Raw genomic sequence first — 26,835 nt, 5'->3', positions numbered from 1 at the left:
ATTGCTTTTAATACTAATTTGTTATCGAAATTTGAGTGACACCTAATATGACCTTTATGTAGGAACCATACGCACGCCTATCAACCCTGAAGCATACACGTGGTGCTTGCCAAAATCCCCGCATTTTGACTTACATTTCGAAAACTTCCCGTTTTTTTAAGAAATTTAAGTTAAACTCCGCCCGTCTTCATTACCAAGCTCGATCTGCTTTTAGACTGATTTTAACTCTGAACACCAAAGTATGCCTTTGTCTGTGGCCTTGATTCACTTAAAAATATTCTAATTTTTTGGAAGCTTTATCAATTGTGATATGTGGCGTAACAATAAAAACTGCCAAAGTTAATTATGGAAATTGTTTGAACAACTGTCGCCACTGGGTATGGTCGCCACTGTTGTCTATTTAAGAGGCTAGGTATGGTTATGCCTTCGAGAATTCAGTTGATCGTTAGGTGCAGAAGCAATATGTTTTATATATTCCTTGCCCTTGTTTTGGCCATAATCCACAATTCGCTTGCAGAGCAAGTGCAAACGGAGCAAACCATTGTCGAGGAATGGAGCTGGCAAGACAACGGCAACGGAGGCTTCGACCGTTATCACTACTACTCAGGGATAGATAATGACGATGATTTGGACGGCGATAAGGATACAAGCGATTATGAATATGAAGAGGATGGCGGGTTAACTGCCACCGGTTTGGACCAGGATGAGGAGACGTGCGAGCAAAGCTGTCCCCGATACTACCGCCCTGTCTGCGTTCTCCGCAATGGCCGTAATGTGACATTTGCCACACTCTGCGAGTTCCACAACGAAGTACGTTGTGCCCACGATCTGAGAAGACAAGGTCATGGCTATACGGTGCCCATTTTTCAATATCAACATGATGGTGTCTGCTAGACAATAAAACTCATTCAGGGTTCCTCCCTGGATAATCATGAATATTGGGAACGTGATGAGAACACAAATGAAGATGAAATTAAAGAGGAGGGTGCTATGACAATTCCCACTAGCTTGGTTCACGATGACTGTAAAGTATCTATTGTTAAATAAAGACAAGCTTGTCAGCAGGTATAACAATAAGCTATAGGGAAAAAGTAATTACATACATCAATAAGCTTTGAAGGGCTTCAAATATACATAATTCCAAAAAACTTAAATGTGCCCGGGATAAAATTATTATACCCGTTACTCGTAGAGTAAAAGGGTATACTTGATTCCTTGAAAAGTATGTAACAGGCAGAAGGAAGCGTTTCCGACCATATAAAGTTTATATATTCTTGATCAGGATCAATAGTCGAGTCGATCTGGCCATGTCCGTCTGTCCGTATGAACGTCGAGATCTCAGGAACTATAAAAGCTAGAAAGTCCTCACCCCGCACGTAAAACCCCGCACTCAAAAATTTGTCAAATTTTTGTTATTTAAAAATCGAAAAAGTATGGATAGACATAGTTAGCTATGTTTATATGCAGCACAAAACAGTCTTTATTTTAGCTGTGCGGCATAGACATAGTTAGATAGACAAGGCGCCCAAAGCTACCAAGCCCACACTTTTGAAAAATGTTTTGATATTTTTTCATTTTTGTATTGGTCTTGTAAATTTCTCTCCCGCACTTCCACTAGCTGAGTAACGGGTATCAGATAGTCGGGGAACTCGACAATAGCGTTCTCACTTGTTTTTAACATATTTATGTGTTTCGTATCATACATATGTATGTATTTAATGTATACAGTTCTAATTAGAATATTTATGTTATGATTACTGTATCCAGTAGCTGTACACTGCAGTTGTAATGTTAAGATTAATATTCTGTAGCTGTACTTGCAGTAATCATAACTGTATTCTGTAACTGTACTTTCGCGCCTCTATAACTTTGCAATAATAGGAATTTACCCAAGTGTCAACTTTTATGACTTACATATAAATATATTTAATGAAACAATTTTATCATTTACCTTTTTAAAGAGGGCAGCTATCCGCGTTGCTGTTCAGCTCAAAAGACGTCACACAAAGCAAGCATCGAAAATATTTTGAGCACCTTAGCCTTTACCGGCGACTCTAACCTGCGATAAATCCTTGGCAGGCAAATATTATTGATGTTGGCTTACTAGGCGATTCATTCGCGTTGCTTTTGAAAGCAGGACCGCTAATAACACATGGAACACTACCAAAAGCACTTTCACTATTGATTTCACCGCACTTTTTGTGAATTTTGTGAAGCTTAACTTTGCGCCAAAACATAATTAACAAACCGCAAGCCGTTTACTAATCGATCAAAATGGGTGCGCGAATCACTGTTGATTTTGACATATCGATATATCGATTGCATTCTCTTCTTATCGGCGACTGCTTCAGAATTTTTAATTCGAATTACCAAAACTTTTATACATTACTAGAAATTACCGACTTTCAGAAAAAAAACAAACTAATATTGTTTCCACTACAAGATACAGTAAGCAGAATAACTAAAATTAAACTGTTGATTAAGTTTATTGCAATTTTCATATGAAATGGGATTTGCTTTCTAAGAAAATTTGCTCTTGTACACAGATTTGTTTGTAATATTAGAATAATTCAGTTTAAAATGTTTCATGGGCATCTCATTAGGTTTTTTGTGAAAAACCAGGGCTTTGATGAACTGGTTGACATTATTTGGGCAGTTAAGACATTGAAAATTCTGTTGTATTTACGATTAAAATGTACGTACTGTGCATACAGGTAAATTAAACTTTTTATCTGTATCTTTAATATATTTTTGTAAAGGAAAATACATTATCTTATGGTTGGTTACAGAAAATACAAAGACAGAGTGTAATGTACATACAATCGAGTTGTTTAAAACTTTAGGTTAAACATATACAACGCATACAACAAATTGAAATGTTAAAAGATACAAAAATAAGTTTACAATGGGGACATGAGAATGCTGCATAATTTCTACGCAACGGATTTTACTGTTTTATACAATTTCCATAGACACCAACATAATTAAGTTGCATTTGAAGGGGATACTAACTACTGATTTTAGTTTTTTGTGATTACTGAATCGACTGACACTATACTATGTATATGCATAACTAAAGCTCATCACTTGTTTTGGAGCCCTCTATTAGGTATATATAAGTGGGTATTAAGACGACTAAAACTAGTTCTGTGTGAGAAGACTACACACATCAGAATGGTTTAAATTATATAGCGAAGAGCACAGGATCAGTTAGAAACGAAAGCCCAAAAGAGTTGGCAAGCCTATGCCGCCTCTTCCACTGACTTTAAACTTTAAAAACAAAACTAAAAATTACGTTGGTGCTTGGGTATCTGTTAATTTTGACGCTGATGAAGATAAGGATAGCTTAGACCTTTTAGCATATGGTGACTGCGGTTGTGACGCTTCAGCGTCTAGTCAGTTATCAGTCTCCAGAGGCTTGGCCTCCTCCCACGAGAAGCCGGCGCGTCCGAAGTGTCCATAGGTGCTGGTTCGCTGGTATATTGGCTGGCGCAGGTTAAGGTCCCTTCACACAAAAATATAGACAATATTAATGAGATATGTTTCAGCATCTAAAGCTTGAAACTTACTTGACAATCTTGCCGGGCCTGAGGTCAAAGTTGCGACGAATGATATCCAGGAGTTCCTTTTGTGACTTGTCGGAAGTTCCGTAGTCGAACACAGTTATGGACAGAGGTTCAGCAAGACCTATGGCGTACGACACTTGGACAAGGCAGCGCTTGCAGAGACCGGCCTTCACTAGTGATTTGGCCACCCAGCGTGCTGCGTATGCTGCTGATCTGTCGACCTTGGTGAAGTCCTTGCCAGAGAAGGCACCGCCGCCGTGGGCGCCCCAGCCTCCGTAAGTGTCTACAATGATTTTTCGTCCTGTAAGCCCAGCGTCACCCATTGGTCCACCGATGACAAAGAGCCCACATGGATTGATGTGGACAATGGTGTTCGCATCGATGTATTTGGCGGGAATGACAACTTTAACCACTTTCTCCATTACTTCCGAGCGCAGGGTTTCTAACGAAATCTTTTCAGAGTGCTGCATGGACACTACAATAGTGTGGACACGCTTGGGAACTGCTGATCCCTGATTGAAGAGGTACTCGCAGGTGACTTGTGTTTTGGAATCGGGGCGAGCCCACCAGAAGACATCTGAGCGACGCAGCTCGGCAATCTTTTCGTTTAGTTTGTGAGCCAAAACAACGGTTAGGGGCATGCATTCCTCGGTTTCGTCTGTAGCATATCCAAACATGATTCCCTGCAAAAAGTTTATTTCGCTGTAGCAATAATCATTACTGGTAACCACTATTTTAAAGTAACCAAAACCAAAAAGTATTAGTAGCGTTAGGTAAATAAAATACATTTGGGTTAGGAAAGGGTAAACCAAGCATTAGGTAAGACATTGATAGCTCTGTGATTGCTCTTGATGTGGAGAAAATTTTGATGTTCTTAGCAGTCGAAAAGCGGTTAACATAATTAGGTTAGTGATGTATGAGCGAGCAGTATTGTGCATTGGTTTTGTGCCTTTGCTATATCTAATAAAAATTGTAGCATTGACTAAAAAGTCAATATTTAAATGAAATGGATTTTTCACGATCAAATGGTTGGTTGGAGCTATATTGCAGCGCTAAATATGATACAGTGTCAAACAGATGAATTTAAAAGGAAATAGCGATAAAGTCGTCATACACTACTTCTATTAGTTACGAAAGTATATAAAGGAAACAATAAACAGAAATTATAGAAGTGGTTATAACACCCCTTCCAAAGAGCTTAGTAACGCCCTACCACCATGAATATCTAACTGAATGACTATCTATAAACATTAAAAAGATGCGTCGCTCTTCGGAAAGGGCCTTCGATCCCGGCCTGCCGAGACTGCTACTTCTTTACTGCTTCTAATTCACACCTGATCTCCGGCACCGATCTCTTCCTCGGCACGGTTGACATGCACTCCCGCAGCGATCTCAGGCGATTGTTGGTCCAATGCCAACAGCACATTGCACGTTTTGAAATCGAAACCTTTTGTGAATTTCGAAGCGCGATTGCAAAGTGCACAATATCGTTTAAAGTTTTGTATTGGTTTGTATCGAGATTGGTTTTATATGAAACGAAAAGAAAGATAAAAGAGAGGAGCGCAGCAATGGTGCACATACACAGGAAAATGTCTGTAAGTAATGTTTATAATATGATTTGAAACACCCTATTATTTTAGATTATAATTATATATATATATGTTCAAGGGACTCCCTTGAAATAAGTTTATGGCTAGTGTTTTTATATTTTGTTTATATACCAAAGATAAGGATATCTTTAAGTCTTCTTCCATTGGTCAAACAAGCCGCATGCAAGACTCCTCTTGGTTCCATAAAACGGTAACTAGCGTAAATTTGTATGGTTTCATAAATCTCTCAATGAATTTATTAGAATGCAATTTATGTGATTAGAACGCCCGCAATGTATTTCAAATGTGTGCTATGTTATGTATTTCAGTCATTATAGATTTGCTTGAGGTACATTTGTTAAGTTGTTATCTGCACTTTGCTCTAAATGATGGTATTTGACCAAATGGTTCGTAGATGTGGGGAAAAAGTCAGTTTTGGATGTCAGCTTACGAACATTTTTTTTTCTGGTGCTCAAGAAAAAAAAATTATTCCCATTGCTCATCTGCTTTTAATGACAAAGGCGAAACACTCGGCGGCCTGTGAGCAAGCCAAGTTAATGTGGGAAAGATACGAATTAAGGGGAAACACTTAACAAATGAACGAAACGAACGAACGCACACACACTCTCCGCATCACTTAGGTCTAGGCGGTAGTAGGAGAACGGAAAGCTTTGCTGTACCTGGTCACCAGCGCCGACGTCTTCTTCCTCGCGGTTGATATGAACGCCGTTAGCAATGTTGGGCGACTGTTGCTCGATGGCTACAAGCAGGTTAAGTGTCTTCCAATCGAAACCTTTTTGAGTTTTATTTTATTTTATTGTTATTTAATATTGAGTTAACAGTAGTGTACGTAAGATCGACGTAAGGAACGAACTGTAATACCCGCCCACAAATTGTTTATGTACTTAGTTGACACTTACCCTTGGAGGAGTCATCGTAGCCGATGTGCTGCACTGTCTCACGAACAACCTTCTGGTAGTCGACCACAGCCTTTGACGTGATCTCGCCGCACAGCAGAATCATGCCTGTCTTGGCGACGGTTTCTGTATTAAATATTAAGGAAATTGTTAAAAGAACTTCATTACACAAATCGGATTTCCAAACACTTACCACACGCCACCTTCGCGTTGGGATCCTGCTTTAGATGGGCATCCAAGATTGCGTCGCTGATCTGGTCGCACATTTTGTCTACAAAAAGAAGGCAAACAGAGGTAAGCAAGAGGTAAGAAAAGGAGCAGGGGCAAGCATTGTGGTCAGGGAGTGGGAGGAGAAACGTGCCAAATTGTTAGTCGGTGCAAGGCATGAAAATTTGCTAGGCCATGCGGTTTCATTTAATCTTTCTGCTATTGCCAGCGAAATTCAATTCCCAAGAGCCTAGGGCGACCATTGTGTTGTCCAAACACAAAATGATGACATTCGAAGTAGAATCGCTAATGAAATCCTTGGAGTCGGCTTCATCCGATACCAGTCGCAGTGCTCGCGCTTTGGTTTAAAACTTGGCGCGTAATTGGACACGCTCAACATTCGGCAGCTTTTCGTAGTAAAAGCGTTATCGAACTCGAATTTTGCGTCAGCAATAGCAACATAAATTACCAAAACTGTTGACTCATAAAAATGGCGCATCGTATCGATTTCAGTTGGGAAAATTATTTCAAGAAGTTTGAAACTTGTTAGGTCAAGGGTGTTAAGTAGCAGCCCTGGAATGGGTGAAAGGGTTTTTAATTTCCGGCTAGTCTGTCACTCATTCATTACACAAAGACAGGTGATATTAATGTCAACCATTTGGGGTTTATTCTTCTGAATGGCATTAGGCGCTTATCATCAGGGCTGTCTAGGGCTAGCTTGCAAAGTCGACTTAATTAGCATTATAAAATACAGAATAGTAAAAGTAACCAATGCGTAGTATAAAAGGTCGCTCGGCTTATCAACAGATGTTGTCAAACACATTACTATTCTGGTCGCTCCTGGTGATATAAACAAACTCTGGCAGGGGCGAAAAGACTGAGCTCGAGCAAAACACGTGGTTGGCAACTTCGGTGGAAAAAATAAGCTTTGACAGCGGTCTAGAAAACTGTTAGATATGATCAAATTTTAGCCTTGTTTTGATCGTCATCTGCTATCAAGTGTACAAGTGCATGGACAACGTAGAACAGCGTAGAGAAGGCTTCAATTTGGCATCTCCCATGAGCCGCAAGCACATGGTGCGCATGACGTAGTCTCTCTATACATACATACATATGTGAGAGCCGCAAACGATAAAGAACCAGTCTATAAATTGCGTCTGCCCATCCAAGCACAAGGTTTGGCCCGCCGATGTGCGGGGCTTTCAAGAGAAACCAGCTGTTTTCGGTGGTCCCAGGTTTCCGGCTTTGTCACCGGGCGATGCAACGGAGGCACGCTTTGCACTGGCCCTTCCTCCACCTCTCAGTCACAACAAAAGACGCGCAAATTGGGTAGAAATCAGCAGAGGTATGCTGCACAGCACTTCGTCGCCATTTTGTTAGAGTTCAGGCGGTAGGCAGTAGTGAGAAGACGGTGGAGGTGTGGAAATGGGTATACAGGAACAGGGACACGGACAGGGACTTCAGACAGATGAGCCTCAGACGCTGGAGAAACAGTTTGGTTAGGTTATGAGCTCCGCCAGACGACGCAAACAAACAGCTCTCACTACGCACGAAAGTGCATTTGCGACTGTTTCGGGGTTGACACCGACACTAACGCTATGATGCAATAGGAGCTGCCGCAGATGCAATGGCAATGTTTTCATGAACCACTCACCTGGATGACCCTCGCCAACGGACTCGGAAGTGAACAGGAATGTAGCACCGTCTTCCATATCATATGAGTTGCCATTGCTGCCGTTGCACCCGTTGGCGCTGTGTCCGTTTGTCTTTTGCGGCATTTTGATGGGTAGTTGGTGATAACTAGCTCGGAGTTTGTAGGTGCGATGGGGGAGCAGTGCTATAACCCGAGTTCCGGTCGGCTAAATTGTTGGTGGAGCTGTGGGAACAGAGAGAGAGAGAGAGAGGCGACATTAGCAGTTGCTAAAAAACGCTTAACGAAATTGATTTTCCGAACTCATGCAAAACACATCTATTTTCGCATTCGCGGATCTGCGCTATAGGCCGCCTCGAGGCTGTTGGGATTTTCCGGTATTTGCACACTTTTCGTTTATAGTTTTTTATATAATCGCCCTTCTTTTATGTTTCTATGCTGCGCGTTTGCCACAATCGTTGCTACATACACGACAAGCACGTTGCGCGGGTTCACAGCAAAACTAGTCGCTGGGCGAGGGCTGAGTGCTGGTAGCTGTAGTTGTTTTAAATGCGTGTTCGACTGTCTAGCTGACTAGCTATTGGTTCAACAAAATATACACACTGATTCTGAGTTCTACTGGTTCAGCGACGGCAACCAAATCAGCGGCACAGCCAACACACGTCCTATCGTGGCGACGGTTCTGTAGAAAAAGAGCGCACATTTTTAATGTCATTCAGAATTTATACCTCCAACGAGAGAGCGGGCCTTTGCTTATCGTAGCAAACGGAGGAGGCGGTTCTCTTCGGCTGACTCGATTTTTATTTTGGGACTTATTTGGGCGCTCTTTGGGGAACTTTCCTAGCGTTCTCGGTACTCTCAAATAACTTTACTTCTTCAGTATCTCCACGTTTTTGGTTTTCAAGCAGCTGTTCCGTCGCCTAGCGTTGCCACCCCGCTCGGGAGTGAACTGTAGCGAATCTAGTTCCAGATCCTTTCGGTTATACTCACTGGGATTTTGAACAAAGGATCCGACAAGATATGGACTATATTTTCGACTAGCTTCCTGCTCAACCTGCGTTCGACTGCGGGTGACTTTTACAGGCGAATAATATTTATAAATTTTTGTAGACAGCATTTGAGAAGATGAGTCGGCAAGAAATAAGAGCTTATCAGAACAAAACTATGTGCTACCACGGCAGCCACCTATATACCTAATTTTTAAAATCTGTTTAGCATTGCTCTCTCGGCTTCTCTTATATACAGCAATTGAGTTATACATATGTATTTGATGATATAGCCAATCGCTACCCGAAGCGCAATTCGAGGCGAATTTTGAAACGAATGTACACATGTATCCGTTGAAACCCTAGCTTTCCCTTAACGTGGAGTGACTGACCTTTTGTGGATGAATCGTTCGACACTCTCTAGTCAAGGAAAGTCGTCAATTAGGGTTTTCATTCTATTTGTACAATCTGTACTATTGAAAAAGTGCTCACGTCATGGCACAGCCAAGAAGACAAACAAGGTCTGCGAAGATCAAGGCGCTTGGTAATCAGTTTTTGCATGTACATTTTTAAAAATTCTAATACCCACTGAAAATAACCGAAAACAACAAGCCCCATTATCTTTCAAATTATGTAGGTGTGACCCCCCTGGGGCCATAGAAGATCGCGTGTGCCTCAACGAACAGATGCGCAAGGCACATTATTCCTGAGCACAAAAGGCTGGTGCCTGCAAATTCTAGATTGTGGCACTGCATTTATTCTCAATCGCTGATGCCGTCAGTTATTGTAATTATCTAAACTTACTTATTTATCACTTCCAGTAATAAGAAGCGTTCTTAACAAGTATCTGACCGAATTATTATTCTTTCTTAATGAGCTCCATTTTCAAGCCATCTGCACAAGAGCTATCAGCTATTTATGTGACCCCGCACCATGACTGGGCGCATAAGCGAATTATTAAAATTCATCCTTTATACAGTTAAATGTTAAATACATGGAACGCTATTACACTCACAATTTCCGTTTGAATATATGAAAAGCACGCGCCAGTTAACCGAAATGATACGGCAACTCTCCCCGATATACGTCAGATAGGGCGATAAACAGATGTTTGTGAAAAAAACAAATTGAGCAAATAGTGAAAAGTTAAATGCGAGCGTTATTCACGACCACGTCACATTTGGTCGGCCAAAATGAGGGTTTGGGTAGCTTATAGTGCGGCTGCACTTTTTCTCCTGGTGCAAGCTGGGGCGGAAGGCATCAGCGGACAGAAGATGCCCCAAAGCAACACATCCAGCAACATCACCACGCCAGATAGTAGTAACTCCACGCACACCGTGTCGGACGACCTGGCAGGCAGTCCGCTGGGAAAGGTCCCGCCCTCGACTGCGGCACCTGGCAATGCAAGCACTACGAGGAAGGGGAACACATCCACAGTGGTCACAGAGCCGCCTCTCATCGATTCCCATGCTGTCGAGCAGGAGCACAACTCCTCCCTCTCACTGTTTTTCGTCATCTGCGTTATCATGCTGGGCATCCTGCTTATCCACTCTATGCTGCAGACCGGCTTCCAGTACCTGCCGGAGAGCATTGTGGTTGTCTTTCTGGGCGCCTTTATTGGCCTTTCGCTGAACGTCATGTCTGGGCAGAATGGCAGCTGGAAACGAGAGGAGGTGTTCTCGCCCATGGGCTTCTTTCTGGTGCTCCTGCCGCCCATTATATTCGAGTCCGGCTACAATCTTCACAAGGGAAACTTCTTTCAGAACATCGGATCCATATTGGTCTTTGCCATTTTTGGCACCACGATTTCTGCACTGGTCATCGGGGCGGGGATTTACCTGCTGGGCCTGGCAGAGGTGGCATTTCGGCAAGTTTAAGACAAATCAATTGCCAAGTTCATTCAATAATTTCTCGTCATTTTTAGATTAAGCTTTTCGGAATCCTTTGCCTTTGGTTCACTTATCTCTGCTGTTGATCCTGTGGCAACAGTGGCAATTTTCCATGCACTTGACGTAGACCCCATACTCAACATGTTGGTATTCGGCGAGAGCATCCTCAACGACGCCATATCTATTGTGCTGACTGCATCAATCACCCAATCCGCCAACGTGAATGCTGAAGCCAGCACTGGAGAAGCCATGTTCAGCGCGTTGAAGACCTTTTGCGCGATGTTCTTTGCGTCGGCAGGCATTGGAGTCATATTTGCATTAATATCGGCTCTCCTTCTGAAGCACATCGATCTCCGAAAGCATCCATCCCTCGAGTTTGCAATGATGCTAATGTTTACCTACGCACCTTACGTCTTGGCAGAGGGAATACATTTAAGCGGTATATCAATGTTTTTGGCTATGAGTCTCAACATTACATTTTTTTTCAACAATAGGTATTATGGCTATACTATTTTGCGGAATTGTGATGTCCCACTACACGCATTTCAACCTATCCACTGTAAGTCATTGCTATCATCTCCCTATTTTATATTTTGTTTAAACTTTTTTAATCGTAGGTTACTCAAATTACAATGCAACAGACGATGAGAACGCTAGCCTTCATTGCAGAGACCTGCGTCTTTGCTTATCTTGGACTAGCCATCTTTTCCTTTAAACATCAAGTTGAACTATCGTTTGTTATATGGGCCATTGTCCTTTGCCTCATTGGTCGCGCCTGCAATATTTTTCCACTCGCGTTTTTGGTCAACAAATTTCGCGAGCACAAGATCAATAACAAGATGCAGTTCATTATGTGGTTTTCGGGCCTACGCGGCGCCATTTCCTACGCGCTATCTTTGCACTTGAATCTTGACAGCCAGGAGAAACGACACGTCATCATAACAACTACGTGAGCTTATTCCGGCTTGTAAATGTTGCACAGTCATTGAAGAATTTAAATTTCAGATTAATCATTGTGCTATTTACCACGCTAGTTCTGGGGGGCTCCACAATGCCACTGCTGAAGTACCTTAAGCCCGGAAAAAAGCGACGTGCACGCGGCTCTGGAAGGAGTACCACTGAGGAGGGAGGACGTCGCAACGGCAGCGGTCGGAAAAGGTCAAAATCTATTTCCCTGTCAAAAACTCGCGAATGGGGTCAAGCAATCGACTCTGAGCACTTGTCTGAACTCACTGAGGAAGAGGACGTTACCTTTACCCAAGCGCGCGATCGTTTTGGGCGCATGGATCGCAAGTACTTTATTCCGTTTTTTACACGTCGGTTCAATAGTCAGGAATTGCACGAGTGCAAGTCACAGATGGCTGACCTGACTAACAAGTGGTACCAAGCCATTCGAGTTAGTCCATTGGATTCAGATGAATCTGACGAAGAGATAGGACTAGCGGCGAGCACAAGTCAAAGTCATTTGACACGGTCCTAGAGATTTTCAGGGCTGTTTTAGGGAACTCTGCAGCTGTGACGGACTGTGTTGAAGAACTTAGAAGGCCAAAGGGAACGATCGTATTTAATGCTTGTTCCTCTAGTTAATGTTTTTAGAGTTTTTATTTATATAACGCGGTGATGGTTGTTATGTTGTGTATATTTTTCTTGTTCCAAAATTTTCATTTTGTAAGATCCAACGGCAATGATTCATTCGGATCACGGTAGCTCCTTTATTAATCCGCTTTAAGCAGTATTACATTGCACACGAAAGATGGTCTTCAAAATGAAAATTTGGATCACATAAGCAGACTACGTCAGTAAGTTAAATTTAAAATATTTATTGATACGAATTATATGCTGTATTTGTGATTTTGTACATTTTTGAAACCAAATAAATATCTAAGTGTGGTACGTGTAACAAAAACTGGTCATGGCCTGCTTGTTGAAATTCTAATTTATAAATACATATCAATTGATAATATTAACTATTAAAGTAAAATTGTCTACAAAAGGTGTGCGTTTTGGTAACTTCTACAGTTCTTCGTGCGTGGACTCTTCACCGAGCACCGTGGAGTCTGAATCACTGCGCACTGCAAACGAAGTACAAAAATCGTTAGATGTCTTAGGGAAATGTTAAAAGATAATGCTGTTCAAAACTCTCGTGTATCTCATAAAAAATATGAAAGGAATGTTGACATGACTTTTTGACTTATAAGGACTTCATGATTAGTTCCTCCAACTGTTTTGTATCTATTTGGGGCTGGTGGCCGCCTTCTGCCTCCGAGTTGATCCAGTACTCGGAAACAGCAATGTACCCTGCCACTGCCGCCCCAACAATGCAACCCCAAGCAATGTGAGTGGAGCTCTGGAAGATGACGCAGGTGGCCACGCACATTCCGAAGTAGGTAAGCATTCGTGTATAGCTTACGTAGTTGCTGCGTTGCTCCGCAGAAATATCTTTAATGATCGGAGGCGCAATAAAGATAGTGGGCCATTCGTGGCTTAAAAGCAAATATATTTAATTGCAGTTTTACTTACCATGGCACTTTCCATCCCTCAACTCATAGCCATCCGCACACTTTTTGCACATGTCCGGACCATCACCATCGCAACCATCGCAGGAGCGATCACACTCCAGGCAACTGAAGGAGCCCTCATTGTTCACGCAGAACTGCTGCGGTCGGCAAGAGTTGGGACGCTGTTGCTCCAAGCACTCATTGATGTCGACACATCCTGCCTCCGAGTCCATGCTCCAGCCCTTCTTACACTTGCGGCAGCTCTTGGGACCACCTCCCGTGCAGCCTCCTTCCCCACAGGCCGCATGACACTGTGTACACAGCAATTTCTTTTCGTCCCGGAAGGACTCGTAGTGCTCCGGTCCACAGTCGTTGCAGTTCGGACCCGCATGGCCGGGATCACACTTGCACTTTCCGTTACCCTTCCTAGTTCCGTCTCCTTTGCATTTTCCTGAAATTAGTCGTGTGAATTAAACGAAAACAGCAACCTTAAATTAAAATAACTTACAAAGTTCTGCCAAAGAGGACATACTTATGTAGGTGGGCTTTAATATTTTTTGCATATCATAACTTACCATTTCCGTTGCACTCGGTGCAGGGCAGGCAATCTGGTCCGTAGGTGTTCGCCGGACAGCACACAGTTAGCTGGTCGATGCAAAGCCAGGAATGCAGGTCCGGACTTTCCGTCTGTTTGTGGGTGAACCAGTCCTCGAGAAGCGCCTCGTGCTCGTTAGCCAGGTTGTGACAGTGATCCTTGTTTATCACTTCTCCGTCTGAGCATAGCTTCTCCTGGATCTCTACCAGCCGCACCTCGCTGTTCTTGTACGAACGCAACTTTTCCTCCTCCCATGCTGTGTCCCCGCCCGCGTGTCCACGTTTTGTCCTTTCGAGTCCTGCCCTAAATGAGCCAACGAGCTGGGTGCACGCCCTGCAGGGCGGAGGAACAGGCTTTTCGGGTGAAAATGACGCCGATGCAGCGGCTATGAATACTAGCGCTGCGGGCCAACAATCCTTGAGTCTCATTATCATTTATTTGTGGCCTTTTTTTAGCCGGCGAATTATCTGAGTTTACGTGTAATTGAAGCCGACACCATCGATGAATAAAGACATCGATAGTACACTCGATAGTTTCGCTAAAATCGATAGGCCTCGTGAGGCAATGATACCTCACGGAGCCCACTCTCAGTTCATCTAACACCAAAGAGGACCGTTTCTCCCATGCGATATTTGACAATCATCCAACCTAAGACTAACGGTTTTAGTTAATAGTAAAAATAGTAAAAAAGTGTAAAATTTATTTCTTTTGCTTCATAATATTTCGCTTAATCTATTATATGCTTAAGAAGAGTTACGCTGTTATATTAGCAACTATAGAGATCGATAAGTTAAAATTAAAGTTTCACTTAAAATAATCCGATACGCTAGACATGAAAAACCAAAAGTATTGTTATAATTGGTTGCAGACTATGTCATGCAAGGAGTTACCATTTCAAAGGAGTACTTTTGTTGTTGTGCGCGTTGGCCCTAGAATTGGATATATTTGGAAAAGAAATTAAGTAAATGAATATTTTATTAATGGTCACTTTGGTCAGCTAAAATTTAACAGTAATTTAATTTATGATTTTGCATAGATGGTTTCTAAAATAGTCATGTAGTGTAGTTTTTATGTTTACTCCTTACCTACTATTATGACTTATTTTAGAAACCAATCTATATTTAGCTTAAACCCAAAAAAATGGGAATAACTAAGTATCATTTTTTCTCTCTAATATAGAGTAGGTCGTAGAGGAACAAAAAAGAAAGACATAAGAATTTAAATACATATACATATGTATACAAAATAGATTTTTCCTTTCCACTGTATACAAATAAAAACTTACTTGACAACGCCATGATTCTGGACTGCTGTAAGAGTAATAAAGGGAGTCAATCGTTCAATGAACCGATCGTTGTTACGTTCCAACTCTCGTTGGTAATCTTTTTGGTCTGAAAGTATTAGATTGCGATTCTTCTTCAAAGCATCAGCACAACGTTTTGAAAACTCGCGAAAGCACAACCGAAGTTTGTTTTGGTGCTTTGTCGGTACAGTGGTTCCGTCGGATAAATTGGAAAGGAACACACTCGCCATTTCCATCGGTCCTTGGTTAACGGTGGTTCCAATACATCCCTGGAGCACCATTTGCAGTATTTTGGGGTCGGCTGGCTCTTGATTCGTGGCAGCTGCCAGCTCCAATGTCTTCTTTTGAATATCCTGGGCAACGAAATTTATTATTATTAACTATTGGGATATTACCACTTAACTTACTTCAATTGCCACTTCAATGGGTTCCAGAACTATTTGCTGTCTGCTGATTACCATAATGCGTGTTTTTACGTAGGGAAAGTGATTCGCCGTGGTCAAGATCGTTTTCCGCTTACACTGCTCATGTAGTTCTCCATGGGCCTTACCATTTTTGGTAAAAGGCGTGGCATATATAAAACGTTCTGCATAAAACAAAAAATGTTTAAATTATAATTATAATTTTCGGTTTCAATTAAATTTGTAGTTCATCTCATACTTATATTGAAATTCCGCTCAAAGTATGTTTCACGATGACGCATTTCATATGTTTCAAAATAGGGTTCAACATAAGTTATCTGAATGTAAGCCTTATCGGGATCCAAACTATTTACATCAACTGTATTAGAATCTTTAATGATATGCACAGAGTCCGGTCCGAATCGTTCAGTGTAAAAGTTCTAACGTGGGATTTAACAAATTTAATAAAACTTTTTGTTTCTAAATTGCAATATATACCTGAAGCCGACTAAATATCTCGGGCAACTTTGTCAAGGTCGGCTCCTTATAAATGAATTCCTGCTGATCCAAGTCTCCGAATTTTCCACCATAGAAGCCAACACGAAAGTATGTGCCAAAAACTCTCTTACCCTGTTTAAAAATATATGTATAGTTCCCGTTGGTAAAAATAACACAATTTTGTTACCTGTAGCTGGGATATTCTATTAAATGCCTCCTGCAATTTTCCATGAACTTTGCTTAGCTTTTGAAAATCTCTGTTTGCCTCGCATATGGGTATTAGAATTTTGTACACTTCGTTCATAGCTTCATACATGCCAGCTACTTGAAAAGAATTGGAGGCTTCTTCCAGCAAGGCCTTTAACCCAGTTTCAGTGAAATGATTTCCTAGGCAGATACCATCCTCGCCGGGACTTAGCACATCATCCGACACGGCCGACTCCATTAGTGTGTTGGGAGAAATTCGTTGAAAACTTACAGCTCCAACAGGCAAATGTGTTTGTGACTCCAACATGCTAAGATATTCAGAGACTAAAGATGCAGCGTGTACATAGCACATGGCGGCTTCCGTGTGATTTGCTCGCTCGCGGTGTTTTTTAGCCATATTTTCCAACCAAGTTAGCCGTAGATCAGGATTATTTTGGTATCCCTTGGCAATACGATTCATAAGGTCAAGCAACATTTCTGGGTCTTCCTGATACTCCTTCATTTTAACAGTATCTGACAGTATCATATGCAGATTAAAAAGCAAATCTTGTACTTGCTCAGGAAAAGATGTCTCCTGCAGGTCGGAGTCGGATTCAGCATAAACTAGCACTGTTTTAAGTGCACGGCGTAAGGATTGCTCACTAAAAACTGAACTTGTGCCAACTAGGGAGCTTAAGGACATCGTCACTTGCATCTTAACTCGGGCAAAGTTCTACACGAAAAAAAACCATTAAGTTAGTTCTTTAAACCTTAACAAATGAAACAAAACTTACATTTCCAATTTCGAAATTTTGTCTCATTAGTAAATATAGTGATGCAGCTGCCTGTGATCGTATTCCGGGCAAAAGGGATCCACAATGTTTTAGTAAAATTAGACACAAATCAGCACATATGTCGGTCTCGTCGTCAAATAATAAGTTTGGAAATTTAAAAATTAAGGCGCGCTGGGAGGCAAACAAGTTTTGCAAGGCCAAAGTAGATTGATTCCGCGACAAGGAATGAAGAAGCACCTTTAGCACAGTTCCAAGAAGATTATGATAAAGATTGGCAGCAACATGAACAATAATTTCCAGGGTATCGAGAAGTACAAGAGCCACTTCAGTAGCCAAAGAGCCTTCGATGAAATGACTCAATTCAAGTTCATGCTCACATTTTCCCACACCATCAGCATATTGTGAGCGATATGGCATCTGGTCTTTCCTCCAACGGAATTTTTCTGTTGAATTACGATCTTTTCGGCGATTTATTAAATCATACCGGGCTGAATTTGTGCCTCTAATACATTCTTCCAACTTTTCCTTAACGTCAGTAGATCCAGTTTTCCTAAAACTTTGTGTATTCGTTCGCTTAAGAGTGGCGACGTTTTTTTGTCCTGTGTACTCGAAAGTTTTCAGGCAAACATTAACACCTTGCAGCATTTGGTGCACTCTATGCGGACTTAAATCCAAAAGCCAGCGGTATAAAACGTTGCGCTCCAAGTTTTTCAGCACCCACAGAAAACACACCAATAAATGGCGAGTATTCTCCGAGCTAAGGGGCAGTTTGTTTTTAACTTGTTCATTCAAGTAGGAGTAGGGACGACTTCCCGATATTGCAAATGCCACTTCCGGATTTATGGTTGATGCTGTAATAGTTTGATGCGGTCCTTGATAGTCTTCAAGTTGACCTATTTGCTGCAGACGATCCTGCTCAAGGCCGTGTTGATGCAGTTGAGGAATGCAATCCATCACTATGGATAGTAGCGGTATATATAATGCAGCCACCCTTGCACGCGCATCAGTTTCGCTGTATCGAGCGTCCAAATCGTGAGATGTCATGAGGTTGCGAATACATCGAATTGCTTTTCCATGTAATTGGGGGTTTGGCACCTCCATTACTGCTGCCAAATCGCTCAGAACAAGCCCGATTAGAAAATGTTGTTGCAGAAACTCTTGACTTAGATCGGCGTGAAGAGCTCTGTCCAGTGATCCCTGTTAATAAAACCAGAAATTAATACAAATGAAAGTGTATTGTGTGTACTACGACTTACGCAAGAAGTTTGGCTGTTGCTCGACGTTGTGCTTGGCGTGGGACTGCAAGGCGCAGTTACCATTGTGTAGGAAGTACCAAACGGCAAGTTTAAAGCTACAAAGTGCTCATGACTACACACAATTCTTAAAAAGTCTATTTTATAGTTCATTAGATCAGGTATTGAAGCATTCTTAGAAATCAGAACCTTGGTGTAGGTTTTGATCAGTCCGAAGACAAATCCCCGATCCATGATGCTTAATATGTCAAATATAAAGAAGCTTAAACTTGCATTTAATGACTGCGCTAACTTAGGTTCGTTACTATGGTAGCCGACCACTTTTGTTGTTACAAGGTGCACCAGGGTGGATAGATCATCATTAAACTGATGAGGAAATCGATGTTTGCGGGGACCATTCAAAGTATTTGAACAATGCAAATGTTCAATCATAGACTTGACAATGAGCTCAAATAAAAACCACGAATTTGACATGGCTAAGTCTGCTGCCTTTCCACTTGCAACGACCCAATGCAGGGCTAATTCTTCGTGCAGTAGCCGGACTTGGACGTCCCGTGCTGCCATCGATTGAAGGATATCAATGGACAATTCTGAAAAAGAATATGTTATATTTAAAGCGTTCAAAAAATATATATTTACCTTTGCGATCCAAACTTCGGCCACTTGCTAACACATTATCATAAAGGGTGTACGATTCGCTTAATTGCAAGTCTTCTGTTGTGCTGCGACTGCATGTCAGTCGCTGTTTGCTTTGAAATGGATGCGGAATTTTAGATTGAAATTGCACATATGTTGATAGCAAACTTTGCCGTCCGTATTGGTCGTATTGATCGTCGTTAAGTATTGACAACAAAGACGATACTAAACAAAGAACTTCGAAAACCGTGGATCCCAGAGACATGGCTTGTCCACCCACTTTGTGGGTCACCACCAACAATTCGATAAGCTTGTCCAGGACTAGTGGTAGATGCCTCACTAATGGCTCTCGATTTGCATATTCGATATCTAGCAAGCATTTCTTTAATTCTGTCTCTATATTATTTTCGCCTATGTGGGAAGGTATATTTCGAGTGTCTAGATATTCGCAAATTAAGAAGAATCGATCAAGGAAGGAATCCAATGTATGAATTGCAGTCACTGCTTCTACATTAATGGAAAACACGGCTCTATGATTGTCCAGCCATTTTATTCCAGGCAGGTGAACATTCGGTGGTATGAAAGAGTAATTTTCCGGTGGTGATTCTACCATAACAGGAAGATTAAATTCTCCAACCTTAAGTTTTCCATCTTCCAGTAAGGGCAGCCATGTGTAGCCGATAGGAGTCTCTACTGACGGCTGCACGTCCTGTGGTTTCTTTTGACATGAAACATGGTAAATGGTAAACAATAAGTGGTGATGCTGCTTTATTGATGCAGGCAGCGCTATTTTTATTTCATCGTAGAAAGATGGGCATTTGTTATGATAATTGACAGCCGTAAATGCTTCAGTAGAAAATTTGGGACAAGACGACTTGCCGTAGATGGCATTGACTGCATCTTTTGGGGTTTCTCCAGCCATTAGTTGCACGCGAACGGCAATGTTTCGAGCAGATCCTGCTCGCGAAGAGAAATTTAGCTCCTTTGGTGACACAAAGAGCAAGTTTCGATAGGTGTAATGTGGGTTGTAAATTGCCGATTGCGGAAATTCCAAGATTTCCTTAACTGGACGAACGTTATCTGCACTTTGGGGGTTTATTGTTGCCAACTCTGGCGTTAATGCATTCTTGGCTTCCTCGACGCAAGGTGATATTTCTAATTTAATAGAACCTGGTATGCATTTGTACTTCTTCATAACTGAACTCGGTCGTTTTAACTCTGGTAAAATTTTGTACAAATCCTCGTCTTTCATTTTATCTGCCTCTTGTTTGAAGAAGCTTGGTACTGTTATAGTGATAGGACGAAAGTTTTCTACCACGTTTGCAAAGTCATCTGGAGACCAGGATCGGTGCTTCTCCTTTCGTTCAAGCGAACCACGTCGGGTAAGTGTTCCGCTCATATCGTTTGCCTTTCGCCTTAGTTGATCAAAGCTACTTGTGGAAGACTTACGATCTAAGCTATTGGAGCTTGGCGCTGTACCCAAACTGCTGCCAGTACCACTTCCAAGAGAATCCCGTTCCGCGGCGCCAGCGTCTTTGCTTTCAAAGTTGTCGCCATTAAAAACATTTGTCAGGTAGATTCCTGTCCATGCAAAAGGCATTCGGTATTTGCCTAGTCGCTCACAGTAGTCCACAGCGTTGGATTTTACTTTCTCTCGGTATTTATCTTTGTCTTCCTTAAGATAGGGCTCGACAGAATTGTTTATGTCACCCTGTAAAACTTTTTCGAGACGAATCACGAGAAACAAATCATTACTCGGATATGAAATTTCAAATATGGCCGAGTGGCTTTGGGTACTTATGTCTGCGCACTGTACGTGACTTGACAACATGCGCTTAAGACTATCTGGGTTCATGTCAAAATAGAAATTTTCTGAAATTTTTTGACGTTCCTTGGCATCATAAATGGCCATCGATGCAAATATGGGTTCCACTTCCAGCTCAAGCCGAAGCTGTAGGCATTTAACCTGAATGCGATGACCCATATGTTCAACAGGAATCTCCGCGAGCAGGCGGCGTTCAATGTTTTCCTCCGCATCAGATTCCGGATACAGTGAAAAAAGAGCCACTTGTCGATCTTGCTGCCGGCGTGCTTCATTGGATTGATCAATATGCTCCGGAGGTACATTGTCAAGCAAATTTGGTATTAGTGGGTCATTAACCGAGCGTCGAAGGTCAAAGCTAGCCCAAGAACCACGCGGGGTCAAAGTGTCCGTACAAGAGCTAACTGAAGCCAAACTTGCAATGGATTGCCGAGAGCTTGGTGTGCAGCTTTCGCTTTTATAGGCGAACGCTTCTTCAAATGACGAAAAATCCTTGTCGATCTCGAATTCCTGCTGGTACGCGGAGGGACTTATGGTTCCGCGGTCGATACGCTCGCGGATATAGCAAGAGCTGGAAAGGTGCCGTTGCGCATATTCAACCACCTTCCATGGTCGCGTATAGCAGTTCACACATTCTTGTACGTGATGGGGCAAATCAGACCTAAAAGAGACTGTAGCTAGCTGTTGTATAAATTAAGTGCATACATACAAGTTTTCGTTGGGAATAATGTGATCCACTGTTCGGATTTTTCGGGGAATGATTTTTACAGTGACATCTCCTTGAGGAAAGTCCAATATATGTTTCAAGGGGTCCCGGTTGATAATGTTCATATGCTGGGAGAGAAATTCTTCGTAGTCAAGGGGCTCTGTCGGTGACACCTTTGGAACAAATAGAATACTTTAAAGAGAATTGATATATTTTAAATAATAGTACTCTTACCGACGAACCACACAGGGATGGGTCTATTGCCTTTGATAAATGGCAAACAGAAACATTTTTTCGTACATCCGCAGCCGATTGCCTATGGTTTTTACAAATTTATGTATATATACACGAATTAAGGGCGTTTCTTTGTTAAATAAAGCCATTGCCTTTAGTGAACAACTTACTTTGAAACTTTTTGCACAAACGAGCGCTGCGCATTCGACATTTTAGGAGATTCCTATGTTTAAGTGGTCTATTTGTTTTCTTATTTATTTTAAGACAAAAAACCCTAATTTTGTATTGGTTTACTCGCAGCGCCGTCGATAACCATACTCATCGATTAATCTTAAACTGCTAGAGATGAGCGGTTAGCCGGTATAGATGAACTGGTTCCAATTCTAATATGATTTTGAACCGCATAAAAATGTAATAGTATTGTCAATTTTGGAAAATTACTTTCGTACCCACTAACCGCCCACTTTTGTCACTATATAATACCCGAGGAAATCGACTATAGCGTTAAATCGAAATTTTTCATATTACATAGTTCTATATACTATGTCCGTAGATATGTTCTTTTAATATTTTTTTAAATTTTTCGCAGGTGTAAATTTTTTTAAAAACATTTTATTAATAGACTGGTTTAACTATCATAAAAAAGAAAATTTTTTCATAGTCCTTATCTAATAGAGAATAAGTATGAAAATCGAACTCATCATGCATATGGCAGTTTATTTCGATTCTATTGTGCTTCCGGCCGAACAACATGTGCCACAAGTTTTCACTTTCACCCACGAGCAACAGCTGCAGTGACTTTAGCGAGTTTTTTTTAGATTAAGAGCAAGCCACCACATTCCGACCGCCTTAGGATGCGCTATGTTTTTACGAGCTGCATACCACATGCATGGAAGGGGCTTGTTTGTCAGTGGGAGGCTGTTCGGATTTTGACGGCGGTAAAATGGGAGATGACGTTAAATAGCTGTGGATTGCACTGCTTTCGATGATCAGCTTAACAAAGGTACACTTTAGGCCAACAGAATGTTCAGACCAATACTTTAAACCATTAAAGTTAAGAGCGTCACAAATTAAGTATTCTTTCCCAAGGAATTGTCTCATTACTAATATAAATGGGACTGGCGAAATTGTTAATGAATTCTTTAAGCTCATACACTGCACAGTAATTGCGTTTCATCCGTTTTTACAATGAGTTCTCATGCACTAAACAAATTAAATTTAAAGCTTAAAAACAATCATTACCTGTGTACATTATATTTAAATTTTATATCATTTAAATGTATTATCAAAAACTTAAAAAAAATAAATTCTGAATATGTTTGTTTTTTAATTTATATAAAACATTATTATTATTATCCTGTTTCACTGAAGTGTAGCGGTCTTCGTTTCTGACCTCATCTGTTTCCACGACAAATTATGACGAACTGTGTGCAATTATTTCCATCCTAATATACATATACGCCCGTCCACAGAAGTGCTTTCCCCATAATAGCCAGCTGCGTTGTCGCCAGATTTGTTTATGTGCATTTTACCCCAGGGTTGCGCCTTATTGACCGTTAACGTCTTGGGCATTTAGAGCCATCACATAAATATGGGATTCGGGTACTGCTACGGCTTTATGCATCATATTATGCCACCTTAATCCCATTCGTGGAGATAATCAATTAATTAACAAAGATTCAAAATTATTTTAAAAATAAACAAATGATAAAAAGAGCTTCAATAGAACCATTTGCAGCTGCATCACAAAGTTATGTCCCCACAGGCGACGCCGTCTGGGACGCCACCGCTCTTTCGTTTTGAACTTTTGTGCCAGAAACTAAAGACACTTGAGCGACAGATGCCACCATCGCCATACATACGTTGCCAAAAAGAATCCGCCGCCGGGTACAAAGTACAATTAATGACATTCTGACAAGATGTTGTATAGAGCCTCACGACGAGATCGCCACTCACTTACATATGTATATACATATGTGCATACGTGAATATATACGTATTTTATAAATACGTCCCCGAACATCTTAATGAATCGGTCCGCAGAGCAGCGCCAAAATGCTATTCTAATTGTCTACATATTTTTCATGGCTGGCGCCAAGTTTCTTCATGTGCAGAGTGGTATTATCTTGTTAAGCGCTATCATAAGGTAGAACCTCTTCACGCTCAACTTTCGGATACAATATTAATTCGATCCTAGCAAAACTCCACTTGGTTTTGGAACTACATATGTTAAGAGCATAAAAGGCCAAGTTAAATTTAAATTCATACTGCAGAGCAAACATTGCAGAAATGTGTTAATTTAATTATAAGTAACTATTTATATTCAACGCTTTGTACTATTTTTGGTATACATATACGAATGAAACCGTATAAATTAACTGTCTAGCACCTTTCGAGGTGTGGAGTTATTGATTATTTTTGGCGATCCAGACAAATGTATCACACGTTTGTTAGTAAAAATGGTGTGTACTTGATTCCAAAGACGTTAAATTATGTACAATGGGCAAAACCGCCCTTTATAATGCTTGAAGTCCATAAGGTCAGAAACGTGATAAAGACCATTGATAGACATATATGTACATATGTGCAAATGCATCAGCTACATCCTCGTCAATAATTTGTCCACTTAATTTTCGTAGAAATTTACATCCAATCGTCAGGGTCGTTTTACCTGCTGCTTTTACCCGGCTCCACTGAATGAGCCACTCTCGAAAAGCACCTGAAAAGCCCAACCGCAGTTGGCTGCGATGCAGTTATTAGTTTAGGCAGGACGCAGGATAAAAACGATCAACAGGCGATGACCGCCAGCAGATCATCAGTAGTAGTGGCAGTTGGTCTGCACCTTACGATGACAAGGTGTATACGGACCACTGAAAACACAGACAGCGCTGAGAATAAAGGTGCCGGTTTTTGTGCCATGTTTATGCGGGAAATATCGAAAAGACTAGCTTGCCATCATTTAAAACATATTACCCAAGAAGACTCGCTAAATTAGTGGGGCGACATGGAATACAATCGTAGGACTATTTCTTGATATCAAGTGTTATCCAGCCAGACACGTTTAAAGTGATTTTAAAGGGAAATATTACGACTTAGGATGCTCGTGGTTACTCGCACGCATAGACAGAGCAACAGATGCTTCGGCACGCAAATGAAGAATTCAAACCAGTTAGCTCGTCGTGGACAAGTAGAAGTTGCGAATACGCCAACGTTGGCAAATGAGTGGCCAATAGCCCGTGACCATCGCACTGCATGGCATGGCATGTGTCAGCATGGGCGTACCGATAGGGAGCTATAGGTGCGAGTGTGCCTTCTCCTGGTGAAATGTTTCCGGCTACGCTCATGCGTGTCAACGTCAAGGCGCGACCAGGGCATGCATCTGGTCGGTCGGTTGGTCGGTCGGCCAGATACCAAACACCATACACCACCGATGGCAAAGGAATGGACCTGTGCCGTCCCGTTGGCTGCTATACTTATTTACATTACGTTTATGACACTGCAATCGCACGGCCGAGGCCACGGCAACCAGCTGTGCGTCTGGCGCCAGCCAAAAATTAACCAAATCGTCTGCTGTCTGGTCCTTTGTGTGTTGACTTCAACTATGAAATTTGCTATATAACAAAAGACAAGTGCACAAAACAGTTTTATGACAAGGATATTGAGCAGTACCCACTGGCAAATGGGCAACAGGAGTAAGTGCCTGAAAGGGCCAAATCGAAGACAGGTACCGTAAATCCGAAAAATGTCAAAATGTTTCCTTGCATGTGCGTGCATCAGATCTAGGGACATGCGCATTAGCCAATTTAATATAGTTGAAACTGCAAATGTCTGATATACAATTCATCATATTTCAAATAGCGATGCTCCAATGTATTCGCGGAACTCAGCATGAGTGATACAGATACAGATACAGATACAAATTCAAGAGTGGTAAGAGTGCTAACCAACTCAAAGCGCATGCACACGCGGGTATAAATAGACACTTTTGAGGTGCATGACATACCCACATGCTAAGACATTCTATTAAGTAACCCATTTCTCTGCCTCGATTCGGCACTGCTGCCCATTGGTAACTTAAACTTATGCTCAGAGCGATCTCGACTTTCATATTAACAATTTTCTGATCTTGCTGCTGTATCGACGTCCATATTAACAATTTTGTGCTGCTGCCTCATTGCCTCTGTGTGATTTCTCCTCCACAGTATTCGTATTTTTGGGGCTTGGGGCAAACAGTGGCAATCATTGCAGATACGGTCAACGAGAAGGCCAACGCTTTGCTAACATTTTTTTCAGATACGGTTGCGCTTGCGGGTGTTTTACGTACAAGAAGCGTGGGAATTGCTGTGGGGGATGTCTGGACTCATTAACATTCTGGTTCCTTTTTCTTCATTCTTGCGTGCAAAGTCCTTGCATTGGCCGGATTGTACGGGTTGTCCGGGTTGTCTGCGTTGGGCTTGGCAGGCAGTCCAATTTTTTAGATTTTGACATTAATAACGTACTTCTTAGCGTCTAATTTTATATCATGGGTATGATTTCTGGCACGCATGTTATTGGTGCTGCTGTATAGTTTCGCTTGCGGCTGTCACGTTTTCAAAAATAAGTGGTACACGTTGGACCTTAAAACCCTTAGCTTTTTAGCTTGCATAGGGCATAGCTACAATACTCTCGCCTTTGGACAGATGTCTGCACTTACAACCATTTTCACAACATATTCCCACGCAAATGAAAAGACATCTTGTCGCCATTCTCAGCACTGTGTGCAAGTTTCACACATCTTGAATTTAAGGATATGTCTGTTTTTCCTATCCTTCTGGTCAGCATATGTGCCATTAGCCGCCGACGGCGCCGATTCCATGAAAACTGCAAACTGGGTGACGCCGGCAAAGGTCACAAGAAAATTCAGCATGAGCGCAGCTAAAAAACGCCTCTGACCGAAAACACATGTGTTGGCACTAACAGCCCGAGTGTCTTATCCGGCGTTTTGAGCCAGGAGAGATTTAAATGTGTTCCGAATTCGGATCTGAACTTCTTTCCGCAAATATTTTGTTAAGTTATTTTAGTTAAGTCGGCTACTGCTAGAAATCCTTTTACCAAACGCCCTTCA

At 41.6% G+C, this 26,835-nt stretch overlaps 5 protein-coding genes across 12 annotated transcripts; 2 read left to right on the top strand and 3 right to left on the bottom strand.

Moving 5' to 3' along the window:
• The first annotated feature begins 10 nt into the window (after positions 1-10).
• On the top strand, positions 11-973 carry LOC120458407. The gene has a single exon (XM_039646041.1). It carries the CDS (start codon positions 415-417, stop codon positions 892-894), a length of 480 nt encoding a protein of 159 aa, XP_039501975.1. The 5' UTR covers positions 11-414; the 3' UTR covers positions 895-973.
• A 1,494-nt stretch (positions 974-2,467) lies between these two features.
• On the bottom strand, positions 2,468-9,051 carry LOC120449522 (S-adenosylmethionine synthase). Of its 6 annotated transcripts, none has more exons than XM_039632054.2 (7): positions 8,921-9,051; positions 7,934-8,155; positions 6,266-6,343; positions 6,076-6,198; positions 4,901-5,013; positions 3,570-4,249; positions 2,468-3,505 (listed from the first exon to the last, which is right to left on the bottom strand). In XM_039632054.2, the coding sequence occupies exons 2-7, from the start codon at positions 8,055-8,057 to the stop codon at positions 3,397-3,399; spliced, it is 1,227 nt and encodes a 408-aa protein (XP_039487988.1). In that variant the 5' UTR covers positions 8,058-8,155; positions 8,921-9,051; the 3' UTR covers positions 2,468-3,396. The 6 variants fall into 6 exon arrangements, with proteins under 6 accessions (XP_039487988.1, XP_039488005.1, XP_039487997.1 ...); XM_039632071.2 differs by lacking the exon at positions 8,921-9,051 and adding an exon at positions 8,659-8,815; XM_039632063.2 differs by lacking the exons at positions 4,901-5,013; positions 8,921-9,051 and adding exons at positions 5,836-5,948; positions 8,534-8,647.
• Positions 9,052-10,000: 949 nt separating this feature from the next.
• On the top strand, positions 10,001-12,711 carry LOC120451633 (sodium/hydrogen exchanger 8). Its single transcript, XM_039635495.2, has 5 exons — positions 10,001-10,783; positions 10,841-11,244; positions 11,300-11,364; positions 11,423-11,754; positions 11,811-12,711. The coding sequence occupies exons 1-5, from the start codon at positions 10,110-10,112 to the stop codon at positions 12,283-12,285; spliced, it is 1,950 nt and encodes a 649-aa protein (XP_039491429.1). The 5' UTR covers positions 10,001-10,109; the 3' UTR covers positions 12,286-12,711.
• LOC120451642 (cysteine-rich with EGF-like domain protein 2) lies at positions 12,610-14,409 on the bottom strand. Of its 2 annotated transcripts, none has more exons than XM_039635507.2 (3): positions 13,879-14,409; positions 13,326-13,754; positions 12,610-13,244 (listed from the first exon to the last, which is right to left on the bottom strand). In XM_039635507.2, the coding sequence occupies exons 1-3, from the start codon at positions 14,330-14,332 to the stop codon at positions 12,997-12,999; spliced, it is 1,131 nt and encodes a 376-aa protein (XP_039491441.1). In that variant the 5' UTR covers positions 14,333-14,409; the 3' UTR covers positions 12,610-12,996. The 2 variants fall into 2 exon arrangements, with proteins under 2 accessions (XP_039491441.1, XP_039491450.1); XM_039635516.2 differs by having other exon boundaries at positions 12,610-12,877.
• Positions 14,410-14,578: 169 nt separating this feature from the next.
• LOC120448136 (dedicator of cytokinesis protein 7) lies at positions 14,579-22,042 on the bottom strand. Of its 2 annotated transcripts, XM_039629958.1 has the most exons (13): positions 21,902-22,042; positions 21,732-21,813; positions 21,501-21,670; positions 18,973-21,452; positions 18,337-18,923; positions 17,081-18,277; positions 16,288-17,019; positions 16,101-16,232; positions 15,862-16,042; positions 15,609-15,787; positions 15,184-15,554; positions 14,789-14,827; positions 14,579-14,724 (listed from the first exon to the last, which is right to left on the bottom strand). In XM_039629958.1, the coding sequence occupies exons 1-13, from the start codon at positions 21,940-21,942 to the stop codon at positions 14,703-14,705; spliced, it is 6,213 nt and encodes a 2,070-aa protein (XP_039485892.1). In that variant the 5' UTR covers positions 21,943-22,042; the 3' UTR covers positions 14,579-14,702. The 2 variants fall into 2 exon arrangements, with proteins under 2 accessions (XP_039485892.1, XP_039485901.1); XM_039629967.2 differs by having other exon boundaries at positions 14,579-14,827.
• Positions 22,043-26,835: the final 4,793 nt, after the last annotated feature.

This window comes from Drosophila santomea, chromosome 2L (assembly GCF_016746245.2).
Source record: "Drosophila santomea strain STO CAGO 1482 chromosome 2L, Prin_Dsan_1.1, whole genome shotgun sequence".
NCBI classification, from domain to species: Eukaryota; Metazoa; Arthropoda; class Insecta; order Diptera; family Drosophilidae; genus Drosophila; species Drosophila santomea.
Note: the sequence above shows the minus strand (reverse complement) of the source record. Positions and strands in the feature narration are given on the sequence as shown.

Bases quoted from the DNA above. Each gene is read 5' to 3' on its own strand.
- LOC120451633 (XM_039635495.2), top strand. From the start codon at position 10,110: ATGAGGGTTTGGGTAGCTTATAGTGCGGCTGCACTTTTTCTCCTGGTG. The intron at 11,245-11,299 runs GTATATCAATGT...TTTCAACAATAG, and splicing joins AGAGGGAATACATTTAAGCG to GTATTATGGCTATACTATTT. The intron at 11,365-11,422 runs GTAAGTCATTGC...TTTTAATCGTAG, and splicing joins CGCATTTCAACCTATCCACT to GTTACTCAAATTACAATGCA.
- LOC120449522 (XM_039632054.2), bottom strand. From the start codon at position 8,057: ATGCCGCAAAAGACAAACGGACACAGCGCCAACGGGTGCAACGGCAGC. The intron at 5,014-6,075 runs GTAAGTGTCAAC...AATTCACAAAAG, and splicing joins CTACGATGACTCCTCCAAGG to GTTTCGATTTCAAAACGTGC. The intron at 3,506-3,569 runs GTAAGTTTCAAG...TTTTGTGTGAAG, and splicing joins AGGCCCGGCAAGATTGTCAA to GGACCTTAACCTGCGCCAGC.
- LOC120458407 (XM_039646041.1), top strand. From the start codon at position 415: ATGGTTATGCCTTCGAGAATTCAGTTGATCGTTAGGTGCAGAAGCAAT.
- LOC120451642 (XM_039635507.2), bottom strand. From the start codon at position 14,332: ATGATAATGAGACTCAAGGATTGTTGGCCCGCAGCGCTAGTATTCATA. The intron at 13,755-13,878 runs GTAAGTTATGAT...GACTAATTTCAG, and splicing joins CACCGAGTGCAACGGAAATG to GAAAATGCAAAGGAGACGGA. The intron at 13,245-13,325 runs GTAAGTAAAACT...CGATCATTAAAG, and splicing joins GAGGGATGGAAAGTGCCATG to ATATTTCTGCGGAGCAACGC.
- LOC120448136 (XM_039629958.1), bottom strand. From the start codon at position 21,942: ATGTCGAATGCGCAGCGCTCGTTTGTGCAAAAAGTTTCAAA. The intron at 15,788-15,861 runs GTATGAGATGAA...TGTTTTATGCAG, and splicing joins TGAGCGGAATTTCAATATAA to AACGTTTTATATATGCCACG. The intron at 15,555-15,608 runs GTAAGTTAAGTG...TTCGTTGCCCAG, and splicing joins CCATTGAAGTGGCAATTGAA to GATATTCAAAAGAAGACATT.